General features: G+C 41.1%; 1 protein-coding gene across 1 annotated transcript in view; it reads left to right on the top strand.

Annotated features, from left to right (window-relative positions):
• ajap1 (adherens junctions associated protein 1) overlaps positions 1–21164 on the top strand; it is a 58096-nt gene extending 36932 nt beyond the window's left edge. The window contains exons 3-6 of the mRNA XM_084367989.1: positions 10662–10749; positions 10876–11118; positions 13639–13771; positions 14681–21164. Coding sequence (XP_084224115.1) covers positions 10662–10749; positions 10876–11118; positions 13639–13711 — 404 coding nt within the window. The 3' untranslated portion in view covers positions 13712–13771; positions 14681–21164. The remainder of the gene's footprint in view (positions 1–10661; positions 10750–10875; positions 11119–13638; positions 13772–14680) is intronic.
• Positions 21165–23002: the final 1838 nt, after the last annotated feature.

The following is a 23002-nucleotide window of genomic DNA, read 5'->3' as shown; positions in this document are numbered from 1 at the left end:
AAGGCATGCGTGTATCATGACCGTAATCATCTCTCGCTGTGTGTATGGGGGTGTGCGCACATCACTGTCAAACATGGATGCAAGTGCTTGTTTGTGGAAGGAGGAAGAGAGGAGGGGGAGGGTACGATTCTGAGATGCCTCTGTCCCTCACAAACATAGAAGTACTGTGCACAGTGAGCAGCAGTCTGAATCCTTTCAGCTTCTAGCTCCACTCCGGCCCAATGTAATCATTAATACATCAAGTGATGGAGCATCTTTGACAGTCTGTTTCACCGGCAAGATTGAAAAGAGAGTCGGAGCGGCAAGCTTCAGAGCACACTGGAAAAGTTGTCAAAGTTTTCTGCCTGCTTAAATGAAACGTCTCCTCATATTAAGGCGGATGTTGTCGCTGCACAGTAAACACAACAACAAGCATGATCTGATCACTCTCAATGTACCATTCACTCATTTAGTTCATTATATCACCATATATGGGAAACCTGGGGCCAGAATGGTATATAAAGTATGAGCATTGCAGTGTTGTTGGTAGCTGTGGTCAGGCATTTTATTAAAATGACTGTATTTCATGCCCTTAGGTCATTTATTTGAGTTATGAGTTCACAAAAAATATAAATTCCCTCTAGTAAGATGATGGCAGATGAGTCTTGAACTTAAAGGGGCCGCCTGAGCTGCCAGTCTGAACCGCTAGCTGCACGGCTAACTGAGCTAACTGGCTAACAGGAGCTACAGTCAGCACCAAAGGTGATACGCTGCACCCTATTTGTTTTGAGTATGAATTCGACGGGGGCTCTTACATATTGCACCTTCAATTTAAAAGGAAACTGTGATGTGACTTGAGTGTGAATAAGGTCAGTCAGTGTGCTTTGGGAATATTAGAACAGCAAAATTGCGGCAATAATGTGTTATAGAAGATTGTGTACACATATGATGGAGATCTGTGGCTGCACGCAGGAAAACTCAAAATAACCTGATGGAGATCCAGCAAGGATCAAAACACTGCATGAAAAATGTGTGAAGCGGTCGGTCAGTGTGAAGAAATGAGCCATGGACTCCTGGACGACTCCTGTGCTTGTTTCATTAGTTTCTTCTTGTGTGACATTTCGCCAGCCAGCTTGCTTTGGTCGGAAAGCTTAATGACACAGAGAAAGTACACGACAGCTCGCCACAGCTTGTCTGTGTTGCACTTTTTGACTGCAGGGTATGTGTCTTTACTCCCACGCGCTGTTGGCATCGACGGCGCAGGACAACAAAGGAGACAAGTCTGTGTGTCGTCGCGGAAAATCCAACAAGTTCACAGCCTTTCCCTGGATACAGAAGTTATTGTTGCCCACAGTCAGCTTAAAGGGCGTTTAGCAAAAACACTCTGCCTGCTTTCCGTCTCATTTAACAGGTTAGAATTTCTTCTTTCGGACTATTTTCATGCAGTTTTCCAATTACTGGTGTCAGCTGTCAGCACACGGGTCTCAGTTGTGGTTTAATGAATTGCAGCCTTAGAATTAAGTAGCACCGACAATCCATCCGTGCTGGTTAATAACTAAAATGTAAAATGATTTTCTGCGTTGAGACAATGGCTGTGTTACGTGCACGCTAATAGTTTCCGGCTATTATTCAGAATATGACAATATTCCATTTGATACGGGTCATGTAAACAGCTGGTTAGTTTGGCTTTTCAAAATAAGGCTTTACTCCAAAATAAGACATGTAAGGTTATGGCGTTATATACATCTGGTTCTATTCTTTGCATTTACCATTTGGAATACGTGTCCCAATAGTTATCCCCGTGGTAACACTTTATAATAACCATCATTAATAAATGGTAATTTTTTGGTTAATTACACTTACACAGTTAATCAGGGCTTCAGACAAACTTTTTACACTGATGGCGCTGGTGTGCCTAACGTTTTAATTTAGCTGCACCCAATCATACAATTTCATTTAATTTTTTAACAAACTGCGTAAATGACTGTTAACGGGAATAAAGCTGCAGATGAATAAATGTGTTTCTTCATTTAAATCACAGCTCACGTGACGAGAAATTGCAGTTAACTCAATTGTTTAAAAAATAAAGTTGCAGTGCTGATGTTGCCTGAGAAAAATAGATAAATCAATCTCAAATATTATTGGATATTATTAAAGCCAGATGATATAAAAGATTGAACCAGAGACTATAGACCCGGCAAAATAAATAACAAATGTATTAATCTATGGAAAATATGTTCAAAGGCTAGTAGTTGTTCAAAGGCAACTGTCTACATACCCAGTTAGTGTTAGTGAAAAAAATATTTTTAAACATTTTGTTAATCATAAAGGTTTATAAACATCAGTTTCAGCTTTATAATGGCCATCCAAATAATGTTTATAGATGAAGTACATAGTAATTATTAACCATTTACAAAGTATTACAAACATCAGTGGGTTACAATAAACAATTGCTTTATATACAAGTGTTTGTAAAATATTTCATTGTTTGTTCACAGTGAAATCACAATTAAATGAAATTTAATGAACTATAAATGTACCATTTATTAATGAAGCATAATATAAGGTATTGCCCTCTGATTTGCATCACACAGCCTCTTGGCTGCAGTACACGGTACACATGCATGCACAGAGGAAAAAATCAACATTTTAGGTCGCACATACTTTAAAATATTATGAAACTTTTGGATATGCAGAAGCATCATAACACTGACCTTTTTAAGAAGGTGGTTGAAGGAGTGAAAGAGGGAGGCTGTGGTTGTTAATCAGAGTATGCATGCAAACTGGAATATTAGTGGAATGTTCAACAGCTTGCTAGTGAAAATATGTGAACATGAGAATATGAATTGGTCCTTTTATCTCAGTGGGTTTAGTTGGGAGTTTGTCAGTATGCTGCAGCTCTCACTGGTTGCCTCTTGTTGATCCTGCTCTCACAGTCCTCTGGTCATTATACAGGAGGTGGGAGGAGAGGCAGGAGGTGAGGAGCGATGGTGGGGGGGTTATAGCTGTGGTGCCTCCAGATGCTCACTGATTGTTCCCAGTGATTGTGCTGCTAGTACCGGCGACCCCCCTCTACTCCACGCAGATGGAGCTGTCAGCTCCTTTATGGGTATGAGATGATTAAAAGCGCAGTCGGTAAAGCCACTCCTGATAACTTGGGTCTTGTTAGACGGTCAGAGTCGTGGGGTTAAATGTTTCAGGTTTGCGTGGACCGAGCGAAAGGTACCATGTGTTCCTGATAGATGCGGTAAAGCCTCGCGGAGCCGTGTCGTGGCTTCCCTCGAACCGACACATTTACTGGCTGTTTCGAAGCGAAAGACGACATCCAGTGCAGGAGCCAGAAGCTATTTAAAACAAATACATCCATCTGGCAACAATTCAAATCACTTCGTCAAGTCGGCGAAGGGAGAGGAGGGTTAAATGAATGGTGTAAATAAGTAAGTCTGTAGAGCAAAGTGAGCCCATGTAAAATGTATGTTAAGTGTCTCAGGAATCTATTTTTAAAGGAGCGCGCTCAGTGCACATTGTAATGCAGCATTGTGACCTGCAGTAGACCTGTAGAGGCGTACAATACAGCCTCTTCAACAGAGAGAGACGCACGGAGAGACAGAGAGAAACCACTTTTCCCAACGGTTACCATGGCAATCCAATAAATTTGCCATTACTCTCCGTATTGACTCTCAATAAAGTGGGTAAAAATGAATCTCCTTTTCTCGAGCGTTAAATCTGGACTTAAACGCTGATGCCTGGTGACAGGCGTGCAGAGTCAAACCCCCTTTCCCTGATTTACAGAAAACTCAGCCAAGAGGAGATGAAGGGGCCAGACCGAGCAGATGCTGCTTCACTTTCTGTTTCTCCGCTGCTCAGCTCTTTCTTCATGGCTTGACACATCAGCCTGAAGGAAGAGGAGTGCAGATGTTGACTGAGACACTATTTTGGATAGAGGAGATTGTTCTGTCAATCAGAAGGATTAGGGCAGGATTTTCATTATGACCCCCCCTGTCTTCAAACTCATTTGAGATTATTCATTTGGGCTTTTGAGAGATTTTCAGTTTTGTGGAGAGATGACAGCAAAGACAGAGAGGACGACAGAGGAGGCAGAAGAATCGGGGCTCAAATCATAACAACATTGCAGGTGCGTGATACGTTCCTACAGCCCATCGGCCCACTAAACGATTCAGCCAAGCTTTGTTTGGGAAAAAATACATCCTGTCACCAACATGACAGTCCCCGGATTTCAGGATGGTTGATTGAAGCGAGCTTAGCAGCGATGCCATTTTACACCCACCTGAAAATTGGAGTCATCTCCATTTGTCTGTTGTTAACAGGATGAGCTGTGTGTTGCTCACTGCTCCTATTACAGGCTGGCACGCAAGACGAGTAAGGGGTGTCATCATCGGAGCAATATACTTTGATGACCCCCTTTTTTGGGGGGGGGGGCATTCGAGCGTTTGCCACCCAGCCTGACTGAATTATGCAGCGATGCCTTTGACATTGAGAGAAAGGCATGTAGAGTAATTGTCTCTGATCCTTCCCTCTTCAACTTTTCCCTCCCTGTCCCACTCCACACTCTCCCTCTCTCTCTCTCTTTCTCTCTCTCTCTCTCTCTTTCTCTCTCTCTCTCTCTCTCAGCACCCTCTTCTTCAGTAAGTGTTTTAGATTGCTTGGTGACTCGGTGGAAATCAACCTAGATTGACACTTTGACACCAACGTTAATTGGCAATTCCTTACCATCGGCAGGCCGCGTCTGACGGAAGTCGTCCTCCCGGCCGGTCCTGCTCAGGTGCACGGTGGTTGGAGGAGAGGCGATCTTGGAGGGGTCACGCGGCGTATTAGCGCGTATTGAATATGCCGGAACAAATGTGCTTTGTGCTGTGTGGGTGTGAGGTGGCTCAGCCTCTGCAAGCCGCAACTCCATTTTACAAATGAGGGGCCTTTCCCACATTTTTCAGGCGCTTTTAAGCCAATACTGCGTGGGTGTAGGCACCATTAGCTTTAAATGGCTCTTTGCTATGGATTCCTGATAGGGCTTACAACTACATACAGGCAGTCCATTACACACACACACACACACACACACACACAATTAAAGCCGGCGATAACTCATACATACATGCATAGTAATTAAATAGTCATTTTCCTCATCATTTGTCCAGCATTGCCTCGTTATAGCATTGTTATCCAGAGGACAAACTGCCCGCTGTTCCAGCCATCCTCACACAGCTCACCATGTAAATTGCAGATTGACAATAATGAATTCATTAAGGTGAAGAACTGCCGTATAAATGGTTGCATGCCAAGGCTGAATTGTCTTTGAGCACTATAACAGTATGTTCGCACTCGTTTGTCATCCATACTTCCACAAGTACGATGTTTTGATTATCAATATGTTTATAGTATTGCAGGGGGCTGCCTGTCATGACAGCTTGAATAATTGTCCGATATTTGAGCCATGTTTATTCGTGGAGGCTGTTTGTGTTCAGACAGTGTGAGGAAATACTCTTAAAACTTTCTCCTACAAAAGTATATTTGAGCAATGGGATTTTTCCACAGAAGACATTTCGACACGTCGCAGTAGGAGAAGCATAGGAGCTAATTACAATATATATTGGCCTCGATATTGGGAAATGTATATTTTAGGCTATTTATTGGTATCAGTGAAGTTCGAGCTGATAAGTAGAGCTGATAATATGAAGCCAAATTGCTTTCAATGAGGTAACAAGTGCAGCATTTTCACACTCCAATAGAGAAGGTGGGTGTTTGCACCTTGGAAGTTGGTTTGTGATCCACCGATAAACACAGAGAGAAAGAAAAAGAAAATATCCATATCATGCATACCGAGTGTTACTGATAAAACTCTGTCCCAGGGTCCTGGCTCTGTGCACACTGGCTCACTTCCACACTGACATGGTTTACTTGGACGCTCGAATAGACCAGAACCATCCTTCATCTTATATCACAAGTCAAAATGTCTGCTGTTAAAACAGGTTTATTTTCCCTAACTCAAAGTGATAAATGTGTGTTATTAGTTTTTAAAATCTCACAGTTTGGCCTTTTAGCAGGTATTGTGTGTGAAAAGACAAGCACAAGTTACTGCTGACCTTTAAGGTTAATAACCACGACTAGCAAGAGCTCAGGTTTGATGCTTCCATATGAGCAGCATTAACAAATAACCACGTACCAGCGCATGGCTGATTACTGTGTTACAGCCACTAAAGAGCACATTGAAAGAACCAGGTTTAGAGATACACTAATTACTCATCCAACAAGAAATGTCGAGGCGTAAATATAATCCACATTTATCTGAGAGGAGCTAGCAGAGCTGCTGAAACACATAGCTAGGTTATTATCACATATCTCTAATACGTTTAGTATTCCAAGAAAATGTGACGTGACAGTGGTAGAAACCATGCTGAGGAGTTTTTTTAGAGGTGCTACAAACAGCACATTTATTGTCTGCACGCTGTGTTTTTGCTCTTAAGCTGGGCATCTTTTATTAAAAACAGGTAGCGAGGAGAGATTTCGTTTAACCACCAAGATTTTCTTTGACGTCTTCATCAAGCTGTCATGAGCAACAAGGCCCAAAATCTCATTTATTTTCTCCTGGGAGCACTGATGGGGGCTCAACTCCTGCTGCTGCAGAGGTCACGAGCTAGCCGTCCCCCTCATCCCTGTATCGCTGTCTGTCCCTTCCTTTTTTCTGTCCCCTTCTCTTTCTATCAATCTCCCGCTCTGCCTTGCTTTGTTTGGCCGTGATTTGACCAAACAAAACCTAACTAGGTATCTCCAAAGCAAGGTGACTGCCAAAGGTGATTTTTCAGCCTGACTGCCAGGACACAATGAGTTTTAGATCGCCGGGCCAAATTTTCCCCCTCCCTCTAACTGGCGGTTGTGGACCAAAATAGAACTAGCCTCTGCACCCATATTTGTCACCCATGTCATTATCTGCTCTATTATCCGTGCGCCCTCTTGAACGTACTACCCTGAAAATGAGGTTATAATGGACTTAAATGTTGGTGTTTGTGTTGCTGAACCTCTGGTTCTTGGGTTCATTTGTTTCACTAGAGAGCTGTACTGTGGCAGTATGCATATTTTTGGCTCCACGAAGCAGCCTGAAGTAACTCTTAATGAGCTGTTTGGACTTAAATACCCTGAAACATGTAGCATAGCACCAGTAAACTACACACAGCGTGCTCATGTTTACTGACTGAGCCAATTGGATTCCTCCGGCATAAAATGACAGGCTGGCGGGGCCGCTAGACGTTCTCCAATCGATGCCTGCGTGCCCTTTATGAGAGCTCTGTTTTACATGTGATTTTGAGCGCAATAATGTGATTTAATCAGCTGCGATTTTATAGGACAAGTTTGCAAAGTGCAGCTTTCAATTTGAAATCCCCTGAGTTGAAAGTGTCCCCTTTCACTCTTACATGAATATAGAATGAAACAATTCTCAGCAGAGATCTTAGTTATTGATCAAGGTCAGGGGCAAGCTCCATTATCCCTGAACTCGGACAGATGTTAATTTATAACTGAACGCTTTCAACTTAACGGCCTTGACGTCAGCCGGAGACGGGCAGAGCGAGGAGGCAGAGGAGGGAGGATAGAGACGGGATATGAGGGAAATGCAAATGACTTGCCAGATAAGTTAATGTGCCTTTGCTGGGGCAAGGGACTCTGATTGCACGGGGAAGGTAAGGCTCCTCTCTGAGCCAGCCTGAGATATCATTAATCCAAGGTTGACCTGGCCTGCCTCTTTGCACGGCCCTGCCCACAGAAGTTTATTATCCAAGAGGAGGCTGTCCTGGCAGTCAGAGGAGAGGCCGTGTGCTTTTCCAAAATGACCGAGCAGCACTTCCTTTCGAGCCTTTCCGAAGACAAATTGGCTTGGATCAGCAGCCAGGCAGCTGGCTGATGGAGAGGTGAGATGTGTAAGGCTCACGTGGGCATTTTCATCATGACGGCTTTTCTTTTTAGTTTCCCCCCCCCTCCCCTCCTGCAGCATGTCACCTGCTGCAGTGTGTCATTGTGTCCTCGTCGGTCTCATGCTCTATCACTCACCCACACACATACACAACACCAACCATACAGTGCGGTTGAATAGGCTCACACTAATCCTCACTTTAGACATGTATTTTGTTTGTGGATTACTGTCCTCTGGCTAAAGTGAGAGATCAGCACACACAGGAGTCTTAAGAGTTTAAAGAAGAACAATGCTTTTGTACTTTAGTCATACAGAACAAAGGGAGCGAACAGAGAACCTTCGGTACACATTCACATCTGCAAGCTGGTTAAGAAGCAAAAGGCATTCACTTAAAGAGTAATTTGATGGCTTTGCACTGTCCAGACAGCTTAGCAGACCAAACCAGATACCTGGAAGATGTCACAAAGGAGAGTAGAATCATGATGGCTGGTTTTCATCGCTCTGATTTGTGATTATACTGAGGTTATTGTATTTATAATCCTTCTTGAGTCAAAACAACAACAAAAAAAAAAAGATTTATTCTCTGTTGACCGTTCATTGTTTATGAAACAGAGAAAAATCCCATCTGCACACGTTATGATTATCTCAACCAGTGTCCCTGCTGTCCGTTTGATAGCTCTGTAATTGGGTTTTAATTGTGTCCAATAAAGATTTTCTATAATGGGGTCAGACGCGTACAAGTAGATCTTAAACAGCCCAGTTCATCATGCACAGTAACAGTTGGTTTGAATGTGCTGGAACAGAAGAAAAGCTGGTGACCCGCAGAGAAGTCCTGGCTGGAGTTACTGTTTCCATCTGTGGTTCGGATACTTGGTACAGAGCATCGCAGTCCCACAGAAATACTGAAGTCTATTAGCCGTTCTACAGTGAAGCAGGGCGTCGATAGTTCCACTTAAAAGCAGCAATAATTTAATATTTACAATGGATAACATGACTATCACGTGAAAAGGTTAGCTGTATCTATCTATCTATCTATCTATCTATCTATCTATCTATCCTCTTAACTCTTTTTTTTCTGGTCCACAAACTTACGTCACCTTATTTTGGAAGATGTTGCAAAAAGAAATGAAATAAATGAAAAAACGGGGGAAGAAAGTGTGATAGATCGGTAAAGTTTATTGAAGTTGAAGGCTGGAAAGACTATTGAACTGAACCAGACTAATGTATTCCTTTTGTTGTTGCCAAAGAAAGTTCTTTTTCATCCTGAGAGGTACTTAACGTTTTCCGTATAATAATGAAATCAGTGTATAAAGAAGAAGTAGGATCAAGCGTTTCATTTATTTATGTATTATTTAAAAAAAAATGTCTTTAATGTTTTGTTATGTGTTTAGGTTGTTGGGCCTGTTGATAAAGGTTTTACTAAAATATGTGTTTTTCGTATTAGGGTGTATCTGTTGGATTTTGTATTTACTATTGTTTTAGTGTGATTTTGGTGCTGTTACATCTGCCAATCAGAACAAAAAAGTACAGTGACCTAATCAAGGCCAAAAGGAGAAAAAGGAGGCCAATACTGGACTTCCAATGTGTTCACGAAGACATCTCACCATTTTTAAGTTGATGAGACTTGTCAGACGTTGTGTTTTCAGCCTGTTCCGCTGCCCACTATCTTTCTTGCGACGTCTACAGAACTGTCAAAACACTGAATTGTGTGCCTTTAAAATATTAGTTTGATTTAATGTAAGTTGATCAAGTTGACACGTCGTAAAATTGAGCATATCAACCCAAAGGCAAATATTTTGAGAGGTTTGGTTTGGTCGGATGTGAGCGGTGCTGTTGCATCAGTTTTGCACTTGGATTTGGTCGTATTGAGTTTGATCTCCATGAAAATATCCTATGTGACATCGTTTTTATTGTCTCATCAAGCATGTCTAGTTTTGGCACTTTCATTAGCTGTTCACCCCCCCCCCCCCCCCCAAAAAAAAGCTCTATGTTTTGGTATTTAATCTGTTTTTAATAAGATAACCACTAACAGTCCTTTACATGTGTCTCTTCAAAGCTCAGAATAGCAACACCTCATTTAATGCTCTACCAGACCAGCTTCAGAGCTTGTGTATGCGTGCATCTCCATTCCTCTAACTTTGCATTAACATGCCTCCCTTTTTCAAAGCGTTCAGACTATGCATCGGGATCACCGTTTGATCACGTATTTTATTTGATGTATCATATCAAGTAATTTGCTCTCCCTTTATGTTTAAATAAAAAGCCTCAGGGCAAAATCTACAGAGATACTTTTAAAACCGTGGAGCCCACAGGGACGGTCTTACTCCAGGAGGTAGGATTTAATACAGACAGGGATAAAATACAGTCAAACAATAACTCAACATATATGATTTGGGATTTATTTTTGTACTTTAATGACACAAGAATAATAAGTTGTGCAAGTACTGAGAGACAACTTGGACATGGTTATCCATTACAGTCGACTGCACCATAATGGAATAATTCATGTTACTCTTAAATTATGAATGGCAGCGGATGACAGTGTCATCAGTAGTTACTGGAGAGCAAAATTGTTCTGGGTCGTCATCCTCTGCCTTTGAAGTGAGCTGTCCTCAATACTCTGTAGAGTGCAGCGGGTCTGTACAGCACAGAAAACAGAGGAGAAGTGAAGCTCTCCGCTGTGAACAACAGGGGCAAAAACCATTTCCTCCGCAAATGATTGTAATCTCTGCTCTTTTGTTTATTCCTGTCTTTTTCGCAGGTTTGGCAGTTCACCAGATAATCACAATCACTGTGTCTCTCATTATGGTTATCGCAGCCTTGATCACAACACTCGTCCTTAAAAACTGGTAGGAAAGATTCCTTTACTTTCTTTCTACAAATGCATTGGAAGCACACACTCACTTTGGTGGACTACCAAAGGTACAAGGTATGATTTTATGTTTGTTTCTTGTCTTTGGTGCGTGTTTTTGTAGCTGTGCGCAGTCGGGAAATGGCCGCCACAATAGCCATCAGCGCAAGATCCACCAGCAGGAAGAGAGCTGCCAGAATCTGACAGACTTCACCCCGGCCCGGGTGCCCAGCAAGGTGGACATATTCACTGCCTACAATGACAGCCTGCAGTGCTCACATGAGTGCGTTCGGACTGCCGTGCCCATCTACACTGATGAGATGATCCAGCAGACGCCTGTCTACAAGACTGCTTACAACGGAAACAGGTAAGCCGGCCCAGGACGGTTTACAGCACAAGTGGATTTCTTCAGAGTCTTCATGCTTTTTCTGAAGTCTTGTCTCTGTCCACTGCAGTTATTATCACTAATGCTCTAATGGCCTGAGTATTATGAAACCCCATGCTGAATGGCAGAGCTGGATCGTTTTAAATTGGGTTAAGAAATCAATGTCTATTTCCTTATAATCACGGTCTTATGAGGGGATAAATGTTCAAATAACTCCCGAGCATTAAAAAAGACGACAGTGACAAACAGATGAGCAGCAGCACTTTGGAATAACAATCATGTCGAGCACTGTTTCTTCATGAAATGCTTGGATTCCTCCCACTCTGCTCTGCTGTTACTCCGAACAACAATCAGCTCCCATCGGAGCAAATCAACACATACATTGTTTGCCTTTAATGCTGTTGTCCGTTGCCTCATTCTTCATCCATCTGGCGGACACCTGGCTGAGCCTCAGCTCGCTCAAGCTGCGCACGAAACTCTAAATCTACCACTGATTTTCTCTGTTGTGTAACGAGTCGATTTCTAGATGCAAGGAAACGGGATGTGAAGTCTTTGCGGTGACATTTTCTGTCTGATCTGTCTGTCAACAGTTATGTCTATATACTTTGAAATCTGAACCCAGAAGAACACCCAGAAATCATGTAATGTGATGTCATTACACTTTACATAACACAGTCATGTTTACCAACCCAGCTAATCTGTGTTGCATTACACCAAAAGAAAAAAAAAAAAAAAGCAAGAGACGTAACATTGATGAGTCACTGGTGTGTTCGCATCTCACTCCGAGTTTGAACTCATTCCTCTCGGCGGGTGAAGATGTTTCTCTCTTTGTGATGTAATCTGACAAGGCAGGTGTGTTTGACACAGAAATCTGACCTACTGTGGTATTATACTTTAAACTATCATTCATATGTAGTGAGAGAATGAGCTTGGTGGAGCTTCGACAGTGTTTACTGTCTGAGTGGATAACAGTAACAGTCATTGAGGCTGCAGGGCCAGCAAAGATGGTCACACTTACTCTGTGTGTCCAAACCCTGTAACAGATTCATTATTCTGGCACCGAGGGGAGGATCGTTCATCTGGTGTAAATAGTCCGAAGATTTATTTATGTGAAGTCGTGGAAAGATTGAAACAATATCTCATGTTTAACAGGAACATTGATGATTAATCTTTGATCGGTATGTGATTATCTCTGTTTATGTTTGTCTCTGATCAATGGCACAATGTTGACAGTGGCACTAAAGGCCAACTAGAGAGATTATTACAGTAAGCCTTGGAAAATGTATGAAGTAAGAAACCTATCAAAGCACCTGCTCAGCAATATCACTCCAGAATCAATTCTGGTTAAAGGCTCACTGTTGACAGCCAAAATAATACTGATTGGATAGAATATAAATATGTAACCAATCAAACTGCATCACATCCATCCAGGGTGCCTGCGTGTCCTTAATATGTTAAATTAAATTCGATGAATATTAGGACTTATTAATTAGTCAAATTTCAATTAGTTTCTTTTTGTCAAAATGGGTCAAGTTGGTGTGTGAACATCTTTAAACCTACCACTGAACCTAATTCTTTCTTTTTACTTAACACACGCACTTGTTAAACCTAACTCACTCTAATAACCATATTCCTACATAAAACCCTCATCTGTCCGAGAACATAAATATACTACGTACTTAACATTGTATTTAACTGCAGTACTTGAATAAGAAAAAAATCACTCTTAAAAATTATCTTGGAAAGGTCTTCATAAGCATTAAATTTAAAGTTGTTATGTATTAATCACTTCATAATTGGCCGTATATGAGCAGATTGTCACATGGTGTGAAAAATGAGACCTTCCCCGTCTCTCTCGCTCGCCTCTACAAGCCTGTGGCCAATTTGTTTAAGTCGTTTAAAGGGGCAATATGTGAGTTTCAGTTGAAAACATTCAAAAATTAACAAAAATTATCAAGAGAATGTGAATAAATGGCAGTTTATTCTTTATAATGTCTATGTATTGTGTGGTAGAGATATCTACTGAAGTTAGCATGCTAACCAGCTAGCTCTGGCCAGTCCTGGTCCAAAGGTCCCTTGCTAGTGCCGTAAACACTAAAACTCCCGTCCCTAAGGTCCCAGTCAGAGCCACTAGCTGCACGGCTAACTGAGCTAACTAGCAAAGGGCAGCTACAGTTAGTGGCTCCTCTTGGATATGCTGCCCCCTATTTGTTTTCAGGATGATTTTGACAGTATGGCCAGTATACATATTGCACCTTTAAATTCAAGTGTTTTATTTTGATGTGACTTTATGCACGTTCTCCAGTGCCTTGTCTCAGAGCCTCCCTGTCCTCTGCTAACAGGTAGCAACATTAGCTAACGTTAGTTTAGAAATGGAGTCCGCTACGACCAGCTTCCAACACAACACTTAAGTTCCACAGAGCCCCTTTAAGTGTGTGATACCTATAAACCTGTCGTCTCCAATATGAGTCCGATTAATGTGCTTACCTCTTTCTCTGGCAGGCCCTCCCCCACCGAGAGACAACTGATTCCTGTGGCCTTCGTGTCAGAGAAATGGTTCGAGATCTCGTGTTGACGAGCTGAAGGCCTTGTTCACCTTCTGTGGGTGGAAGAGACTTCCTGAATTCACGCTCTGGTGGGTACTGTGCCACTTTGTCCCTTTACAAATCATCGTCTGAGCCTTAGCCACCTCGATCCCCGTGGTGATGCTGCCCCAATTTGGGAATAGAGGGGAACTTGGCATATGTTTGTTATTTGTGACATGATTCTGCTGCTTTCAGTTTTGTGCACAGTGATGAAAAAAGGGTGTAAAATCCAGTTCACTGCAGCATCATAGATCTTAGTAGTTGAGATGAGAGACTAATTATGTATATATTAGTATGAATAAGCTATATGCTCGCAGTTAATGAATTCACTCTCCATATCTGAAACATTTTCATTAATATTTATGTCGACACTCTCATTCTTACACCCATAGCATATTGTTTTGAACATCTCCAGGAGTAAAGAGGCACTTTCACTTGACTTGTGACATATTTTTATGCATGGCTAATATATGCCAGAATGGGCCGCATTTGAAATTCAAAGCGTGAAAGTTAAACACATGCTCCGGCCCCACAGTGTTGCTGGAAGCCCGGGGGGAGGTGTAACGTCTGCTATTGACCCAGATTTTAAAAGGAATAGATCGCCTGCAGGTAGCGTAGTGAGAGGACAGCGCCTCGCCGTCGTCTGGACACACATTAGTCTCAGTCAGCTCGGCTCTACGCAGCCTGCTCCCATCGCTGCTGTCTTAAAAGACATAAGATCCCTTATTATGGTACTGCAAATTTAATGTTTTTCCTGGGCTTAAGTGTATGTTACATCAGGCCTTAACAGTACAGATTTTTTATTCAGCGTTGCCCTTTCATCTTGTTTCACCAGGTCAGGGCTGAATGAGAACAAAAGCTAGTTTTGAGACTCATATCTGTGTCACAAGAATGTTTTATTCTGCACTCGGCTCATAATGAGGGGGTAATTGTGATTTTTGTTCTCCGCATCTCCACAGGATCCAGTTGGAAACAAGAAACACAAAAAAACAGCTTCTTTTGTAAAATAGTGTGATCACTCTTTGGACACTGGTGAAGATATTTATTTTTCTAGAGATGACAAGCAGAGCAGCCTCGACGCTGCCACTCCATATTTCCAGGAACGTCCAGTCATTTAGATATAGATTAATATATAGGTATATTTACAGGATGTGTGGGACGAGACTGTGGACGTCAAGGATATCTCAAGATAAAAAAACACTTGACATTTGACAAAAAAGGAAACCCACGGAGCTGCTGTGGGTGGAAGATGAACTGTATTTCTGAACAATGTGCCAATAATGCCACTATGTGCCACAACCTGGATAGAAGGAAGTTTCAACAACAACTGATGGACTACACAAAGAGCGCTATATTAACCCTGTATCGACTCCAACTACATTGTTTTTTCTTTTCTTTTTTTTTCTAAAGAAACGTGAAAGATAAAAAATGCTACAAATGTATTTGAATATGTTTTGAAATAGTTTTAAGAAATGTGTTGCAAAAGAGTCTAAAAGATATTTATATGAAGCACTATTCTATTAGTCGGGGAAGAGAGAGGATGGAGAGAAACAGAAACGGTATATGCTTTAGTGAAGAGTTGATTTTAAAACATTGTTTCTATAGGTCCCCTTTTAAAAACAGAATAGTTGTGTCTATTTTTTTACACTGAAGAGTCGCCACAGCCCTGACAGTGGAGGTCCGAAGCCATTGGGGTTCAGCGCTGTTAATTAAATACTCCCACCCGAGCTGAGATTACAACAACGACAACTAATCTGAATACACCCGGTGCATGCCAATCCATCGCTCGCTCCAATCTCATGCAAGATTTTTACCTGATATAACCCGAAGGAAAAACAAACTAAAGGTCTCTGAGGTGCAGGATCACTGCTGCAAGGAATCCCATGTATAGATTTTGAGTATAAGTAATGACAGCCACAACAGACTGCATGGAGCTGGACAGGACATCCATACTGCCTCAGGTCTGTCGAGCTCCCTTGCACACATTATGTTGGTCTCAGCTTCAGCAGCTGTTTGCGGATAAATTCTAACGATTGGTTACGATTTGGATCGGAGCTGCAGCACTTAAAGGGTGGAATAGATTAAATTTGAGCTTTGAATTCAAATAATTCATGTGATAATTTGCATAAATGGGAAATAGATTGAAAAATCAATCCCCCACGCGGGAAGTCAATGAATATATCCGTCCAACTCCCAGATAGGTCCGTGTGGATAAATAATTTTTGAAACCCAAAAACTCTGAATTATACTCTGTAAATGAAGAAGAACATGAACTAATTTATTGAAGATTTTTAAAAAATGATCATCAGTTTTTCAACGGAGAACGAAGAGGGAGCTGTGAAGGAGTAGCTGCAAATTGGTGTCCCTCAGGATCAAACAGATCTGCATCATGTGTTTTAAATGGAATTCCCTCACTGGATGTGTGCTAAGGGTTAATGAGCTCTCTCCAGAGCCGGACCCACTGAATACTTGAGGACACTATTTCGAGCATATCACAATTTCAGCTATCACAGCCAGGATGTTGTGCACAAATAGATTGTTTTAATTTGTGCCCAAGGAAGCAGAGCGAAAATACAAAACAGACGGAGAAACAAGAGTTGAATATTGTTCTTTCAAAAACCTAAATCACTCTGTCAGTGTATTGTTGAAGTGAGGGGATTACGACGAGCCAATCAGCCGCTGCCAAATTGGTTTAAACTATCTGTTAAGTCAAGGTGAGGGAACTCCATGGTCAGGAAGGACGGTAAAGCTCTCCTGAGGGCTTTCTAGCACCAATAATATTATTATCAACCTTAAGCTCTGACAGACAGACGGACAGGTTACCTTTGTGCTACGAAGCTTTTGAGGAAGCCGCCTGTGAATCTACCTTTTCATTGTGCTGTGGGTTTGTACAAAGCACAAATACAATTCTGTAATTGTAAACGTTTTTTGGCTGCAGACAGCAATATGTACAGATTTAAAAGGTGGGTTTAAGCGTGTGATCTCCAGTAATTGGCTTACAGTAGGTGGGTTTTTAGGCTCGTACTCACTTCCTTAAAGGATTCGAGGAAACAGGTTGTCCCAGTGAGATCAGAATCTGTAAATGTGAGCCATTCAGGACGGCCTGGGATAAAACACTGTGGTGCAAAACTCCTGCATTCACAACATGAAAACCACTCTCATGAATGACCCATACCAATTCAGCCTCACGTGTGTGTCAGGCTGCGGAGTTGCTTCTTTGACATAACATATATTTTTTTGAATGAAGAGTGTTATCTTAATAGTCAGAGGGTTACGAAACTTACTGTATATTATACACGTGTAAATGTATTTTCTATATATTTGCTTCTATTTGTGTACAGGTGTGTTCTATTTTTCAAGGCCTCTCCAGTTTTTGGGAAGGTTTCAGCTAGGTCGGGGATAGTGTCTTTGTTTACATGTGTAACTACGGTATTTCTTTTAAAACACAAAACTAACCTTGTGCCAAGCTTCCTACCTGCACTTTCAAGCAGTACTTGTATTATATCTTTAGCTAACCAGTATAATACTTCAGTAGACGCTGCAATAGTTCAGAGACTGGAGAGTTATTTCCAGGGGGAATGTCTGAAAGTAACTGAGTGGTTGGAAGAAGTGTTGTGATCTTGTCTTTGGTTCTGCTGTATTCATGGTTGGCTGGGAAACCAATAACTCTCTGTTCTTCAACATCATTTATACATGAATTCTAAGATAGTGTTTCATCACATGAATGAAGAATTAACAGTGTAAGTCCAACAGTAGATGCCAAGAAACCAACTAAACTTAATCAAGATTGGTTTGCGTTCATTTTTCATAATTTATCATTTGTATTTGTATAAACGTTTCGCTAAAACCGCCCCAGAAGATGTTCGCCACAAACTTCAGCCCAGTCGCCAGAATAAAATGTTAATGTTTCTGAAAACCACTAATACATCTGTGCATTTGATACGTACCATATTGACATTAATACAATATGTGTCATACCATGTCAACATGTGTATGACATGACTTTCATATCAGGAGGTGGAGCTAGGCAACAAGCCAATGACCGCAGTCCCAGACTGTGTTTCAACATTTGTAAGTGTGACACCACTGGACATTTTTGAGGACAATTCTGCTGTGTTTGTGGTGGCCAAGGCAGGTTTTTAAGCCAAAACATGATCTTTTCCCTAGTCTAACCAAGTGTTTTTGTGCATAAACCTGACCAGATCATAAACACAGTGTTATTATAACATTAAATTAAAGATCAAACCTAAAAAATGGTGAATGCAGAAATGTACATTGCAAACATTCTTTCTGGAGATTGGGTTGCTAATTTATTGCAACGACTGCCAAAATGATCTAATATTTATTTTATTTTTTGCATTTATGAGCTATAATATAATCAGGGAATGAAGATTTTTGAAAAGAAGGTGGTGTGTTAGCTGCTCTTTTGATGCAACTGCTAAACTGACCCAGTGACGCACAATGACGTGTTAAGCGAATCTAATTTTTTCATATATTTCTGTTTTTTAAAGGATAATTCTGGCTTATTTCAGCTTGTGGTGTATTTTTAGCCATGCTAGCAGTTGATCAGTCAATCCACCGCTTGACTGGAATCAACTATATTTTGTTTGATGATTGGACATTTAGACATATCCATTTTGCGCACAGGGTGAATCCCAATCAATCTTGTGATCCCTTGACTGGTATGCTAACACACTAAATTAAGATGGTGGACATGATAAACATTAGTGCTAAACATCACCATCTTTGTATTATCAATGTTAGCAATTAGCTCAAAGTTCGACTACAGCCAAACTGCTGCTGGCATAGCTATTGTCTTGTTCCTTTGGTCAACATTCTTATACGTTATGGTGACATTGTACTCACAAATGTAAATTGTGTGCGATGGTAAGCTATGTATGGTAGGCCAATGATGATCCTTGAAGTCTTTAAACTGGTGATCATTTTAAAGATGGCCTCGATTTTCCTTCTCGAATAACTTTGGCTAATTGAGGGGGTTTGTTTATACAACCTGTCTGACTTTTGTTTCCTAGCAATGTTGTTGAGTTTCCAGATCTTAACATTGAACTTGGTTGAGTGCAATGTTATTATTACTTGCTGCAATGATGGCCAAAAGTATGGAAATAAGGCCCAAGTTCTACTAAACCCAAATTATCCTTTAAAAATGCACATATTGGAGGCTGTTTTTTTTTGGAGGCTGAGATTTTTGCTGAATGATAATGAAGTATTTCCCAATGACACCCGTAACATTTCAAAATCTGGGCTGTTGACCATTTGTGACCATGTTAGTTGTTTGAATTGTTGCATCAAAAGAAGGTAATGGTGGTTGCCAAGTTTCTGTCCTACTAACACTGTCCCTGACAATTATAAAATGTGACCCTAACCCTGCTGAAAATGTAATATCAAGCTGATAATGATTGTGTGGGAGTAATCCCTCATTCTTTGAAACCTACAAAATCAGATTATTGAACTAAGCCAAACTTTGGGCTTTTATCATTTCTTTGTGTGTCATTATGCAGGGAAAAGGGTTAAAAGAGTTTTAGCATTGAAAAGCTTGTTTGCATTGTTAGCAACCCTCATTAAAACCACGCTGCAAGCTAAAAGCAAATTGCTTTGCATTCCTGAAGGACATCTAGACAAAGAGATATGTAACTCTGCGGCATATATTCTTTAAACATGCACAGATGTCTGGAGACATGGGCATACATCAGCCTTCTTCCCCTTAGCTCTGTCTGAAATCAAACTGATATGTAAGGAAATGCCTTACTGCTTTCTTGCCTTTTCAGTTTATATTTCAAGACAGCTGATGAGTGTGCTGTATTATGGCTAAGAGGGAGGAAAATGATTCCACTCCGCCGGTCAGATTTGATTCATGAAACATTATCTGAGAGCAGCCGAGGCAAACGCAGGGGGGAAACGGGGAGTCTTGTAGAAAAGTCTTGAACAGACACCAAAGACTTGACATGCCTTTTTCACGACGGATGAATATTTTCCGGCTCCAGCGTCTCCTCGGCAACTCACGAAAGCCCCGCGCTCCCCTTCAGCACAAACAAGCTATCAATCAGCAAGGCTGCTCCTGTCAGGATGAAGGATGTCCCGCACACTCATTTGCAGGGACAGTGATTCGTGTTTGCATGCGAGACATACAGAGTGGACCTTATTGACATATCTGTTGTTTGAATTAGATGTTGGCTGAACATCCCCAAAGCCAAGGTTTTTTCAGAGGAGAGGAATCAGTGTATCCAGTCTGTTTAATCATGTCTGTTTAACATAGAAACTTTTCTCTCAGCTGGCGTCGATGGTGGTGATTTTAATTTTTTTAGAGAGTCAAAAGAAGAGAATATTTATCGGACAATGAAAGGTTCAACTCAGAGTAAAGGTTTATAGACTGATAATGTATCTTACTGAATCCATTGTTTAGCTCAGAAAACTGTAGCTCCTCACTCCGCTTCTCCCCATCGTTCCACACAAATCACGTACTGTGCGCTTACTTCTTAAGAGGAGGGCTCCGACCCTCCTCTCGGGTCATGTTTTTACTTTTCTATGTAAAAAGAGCTAACGCACTGTCACTGTCGGTGCTTATCAATACAGTCAAAGACTTGAAAAAAGAAAAAGCAACTCTTGGTTTGCAACATCTCAATTCTCTCATAATCCCTCTGCTAGATAGAGACTATCTGCGTGACCCAAATCTGCCGCCGCGGCATTTGATTTGCATAGAGAGCATCAGACACCTCACAGTTTCCTTCAGAATGAACTGAGGTCTGGAATGACTGGCACGGCAATTAGGGATAATGGGGAAATAAAGATCAATTGTTGCGTGTTCCCTGGGAGTTGTGGATTGAAGTGTCAAAAAAAACAAAAAAACAAACATTAAAAATCATACGTACATTCTGGAATTCGAGGGATGAGGAACTTGTGTATGTTGTTTTTTTTTTCCTTTTTCAGGGGGAGGGAAGGGCCTTTTCACATGTGGGCACACAGTGGTTTGTTCATAGAAGCTGACTTACAATCACGATCCATACCTACCATGAAGGAACCTGACTCGAGTTGTGTTGTCGCCATAAAAATGAAGAGTTTGTACTTTGTGACTCTTAAAAATTTTTATATTTGTGTTTAATATATCAATGAGTACCTCTGTTAACTTTTGTATAAGACTATAGTATATACGAACACACATACACACACAACACACCTCCACAAAAGGGACTCCAGTCTGTCTCTGTGACGGCTAAATGTTGTATAACTTTTATTTTGTGTCTTATGAACCACATCTCTTCCTTTTGTAGTTATTGGTAAACGTTTCGATTTCCAGGTGACTTTGATTTGGTTACTCTTGTACTACTAAGCTCTGTATTTGCAAGCACTGTAAATGCGATTCTCATTGGATTCGTCCTCTGTACATTTAGTACTCTGATGTTGCTATTAATAAAATGTAAAACAACACATGGGCTCTTGCTATAGGGAGTTTCTTGGACCGGAGCGAGTCCGGGGGAGGGCAGCGATCAGGGTAAACAGCACAAAAAATAAAAGATTTGAATATGAATTCAAGCTGGGTTCTGTTCTGCGTTTGTCAAATCAAATGACATGCTCATTTGAAAGTTGCTATGCTTAGTTAGCCCTTTAATCAATAAATAATTATCTTGCTAAATTTAATACATTAGTATTATTACTGCCAACAAATGAGACCAGCGCCGAGAGGAGTGTCATCACGCGCTGGCATTTACACCGCGTGACACTGGATCAGGGACCTGTTCTTCTAACACCAAGAGAGTGGAGAGTTAATTGTTTTATAAATCAAGCAAGACACCATGGGCCAAATAAATTAAGCTCCATCCAATGTTGTTAACAATATAAAAAATAGTCAAACTTTCATGTTTCTCAGCATGGAGGAAAGAGCACAACATGTACAGATGTAATATTATAGACAATCAGTTTTGTTGTGGAGTTATCAGATAATACAATTGGCATCGCAAGAAAATGTAACTGTCCAGATAAAACGGTCTAAATGTAAATGGGCCACTACAAATCGTATCATCTAAATAAAACCATGCTTATTACAGTAATGAGAAAACACTGTCTTAAAGGTGCAATGTTCAGATAAATGACAAAAACAGACATTATTCTATTATACACCTCAGTCATGGTGACATTATACACATGCACAGTAGCTTAAAAGACAGTTTGTCACAATAATGCTCTTATGTTGTTACTTTTGGCCATCATTCCTCAAAGCTAATAGTGAACTGCTTGGATCTTAGAACAAGAACATAAGAAACATATGAAAAAATACAGTCAGAAACGTTGTAAACTACCCACAGTTTATCCAGATGAGCTGAAGAGAGAGAGAGTAAGAGAGTAAGTTAACGGCTTTATGTTTTTTATCGACTCTTTGTTTGTTCCTCCAATTTGTGTAGGAGGGGCTCCTGTTCAGCTGTAGGCTCATTAGCGGAAATCAGTCGGACCTGCCCAGCTTGATCACAATATTGTCAGCCCCGTCAATCATTTGGGAAGAAAATCAGTGATTAAGCTACTCTATGAAGTGTGTTCTTTCATATTTTTAGGAGGCATTTCTTCATCCAAAGTCATACGACGTCGATATGTTGGATTTTAGTGTGTTTCTCCATGCATGTCCCATTGACTTCACTACAGCTGTCAACACAGTCTGGCCCCAAAGTAAGATAAAAAGTTTGTTGAGTACAGTGTCTCTCGTAACCAGCAGGAATGACGGCCAAAACTACAACAATATGACCAAAGTTGTAAAGCTTACCCTTATTCACCTGATTGTCACGGCTAGCATTTGTAGGAGAAGTCGGCCCAAAAGTGAAAACTCAGTCAGTATCTTCTCACCCCCATGTAGATGAAAAACACAGGTGATGTTTCATAGTCAACAAACCATTTCTGGAGCTTCACAGTAAAACAGTGTTTGCAGCGTTCTCCTGCACAGCTGAAGTAGATGGGGAAAACAAGGTACAGGGTCATTTAATCAATAACAACCAACATCATACAGCTCGTTGGGCGTAGTCCAAGTATCCAGAAGCCCAGAGATTCCATACTGATTCGAACAGCCGTTACTTACACCCTTGACATGTGGTCGAGCTCCAGCACCCACTTCAGATAGGGTGCGTTCTGGAGGCTTTGGTTACGGCGGACCAGCTGTACAGAGCCATTTTATTTTTTCTTTCCAGCTGTTTTTTTTACATTTTAAAACAAGTCCCCATCTTCTTCAGCTGTTTAGGAGAATGCTGCAGCGGTGTTCTGCTGTGAAGCTCCAGAAATGTTTT

This window comes from Pagrus pagrus (genome assembly GCF_965226575.1).
Source record: "Pagrus pagrus genome assembly, chromosome: 11".
Lineage (NCBI taxonomy): Eukaryota > Metazoa > Chordata > Actinopteri > Spariformes > Sparidae > Pagrus > Pagrus pagrus.
Note: the sequence above shows the minus strand (reverse complement) of the source record. Positions and strands in the feature narration are given on the sequence as shown.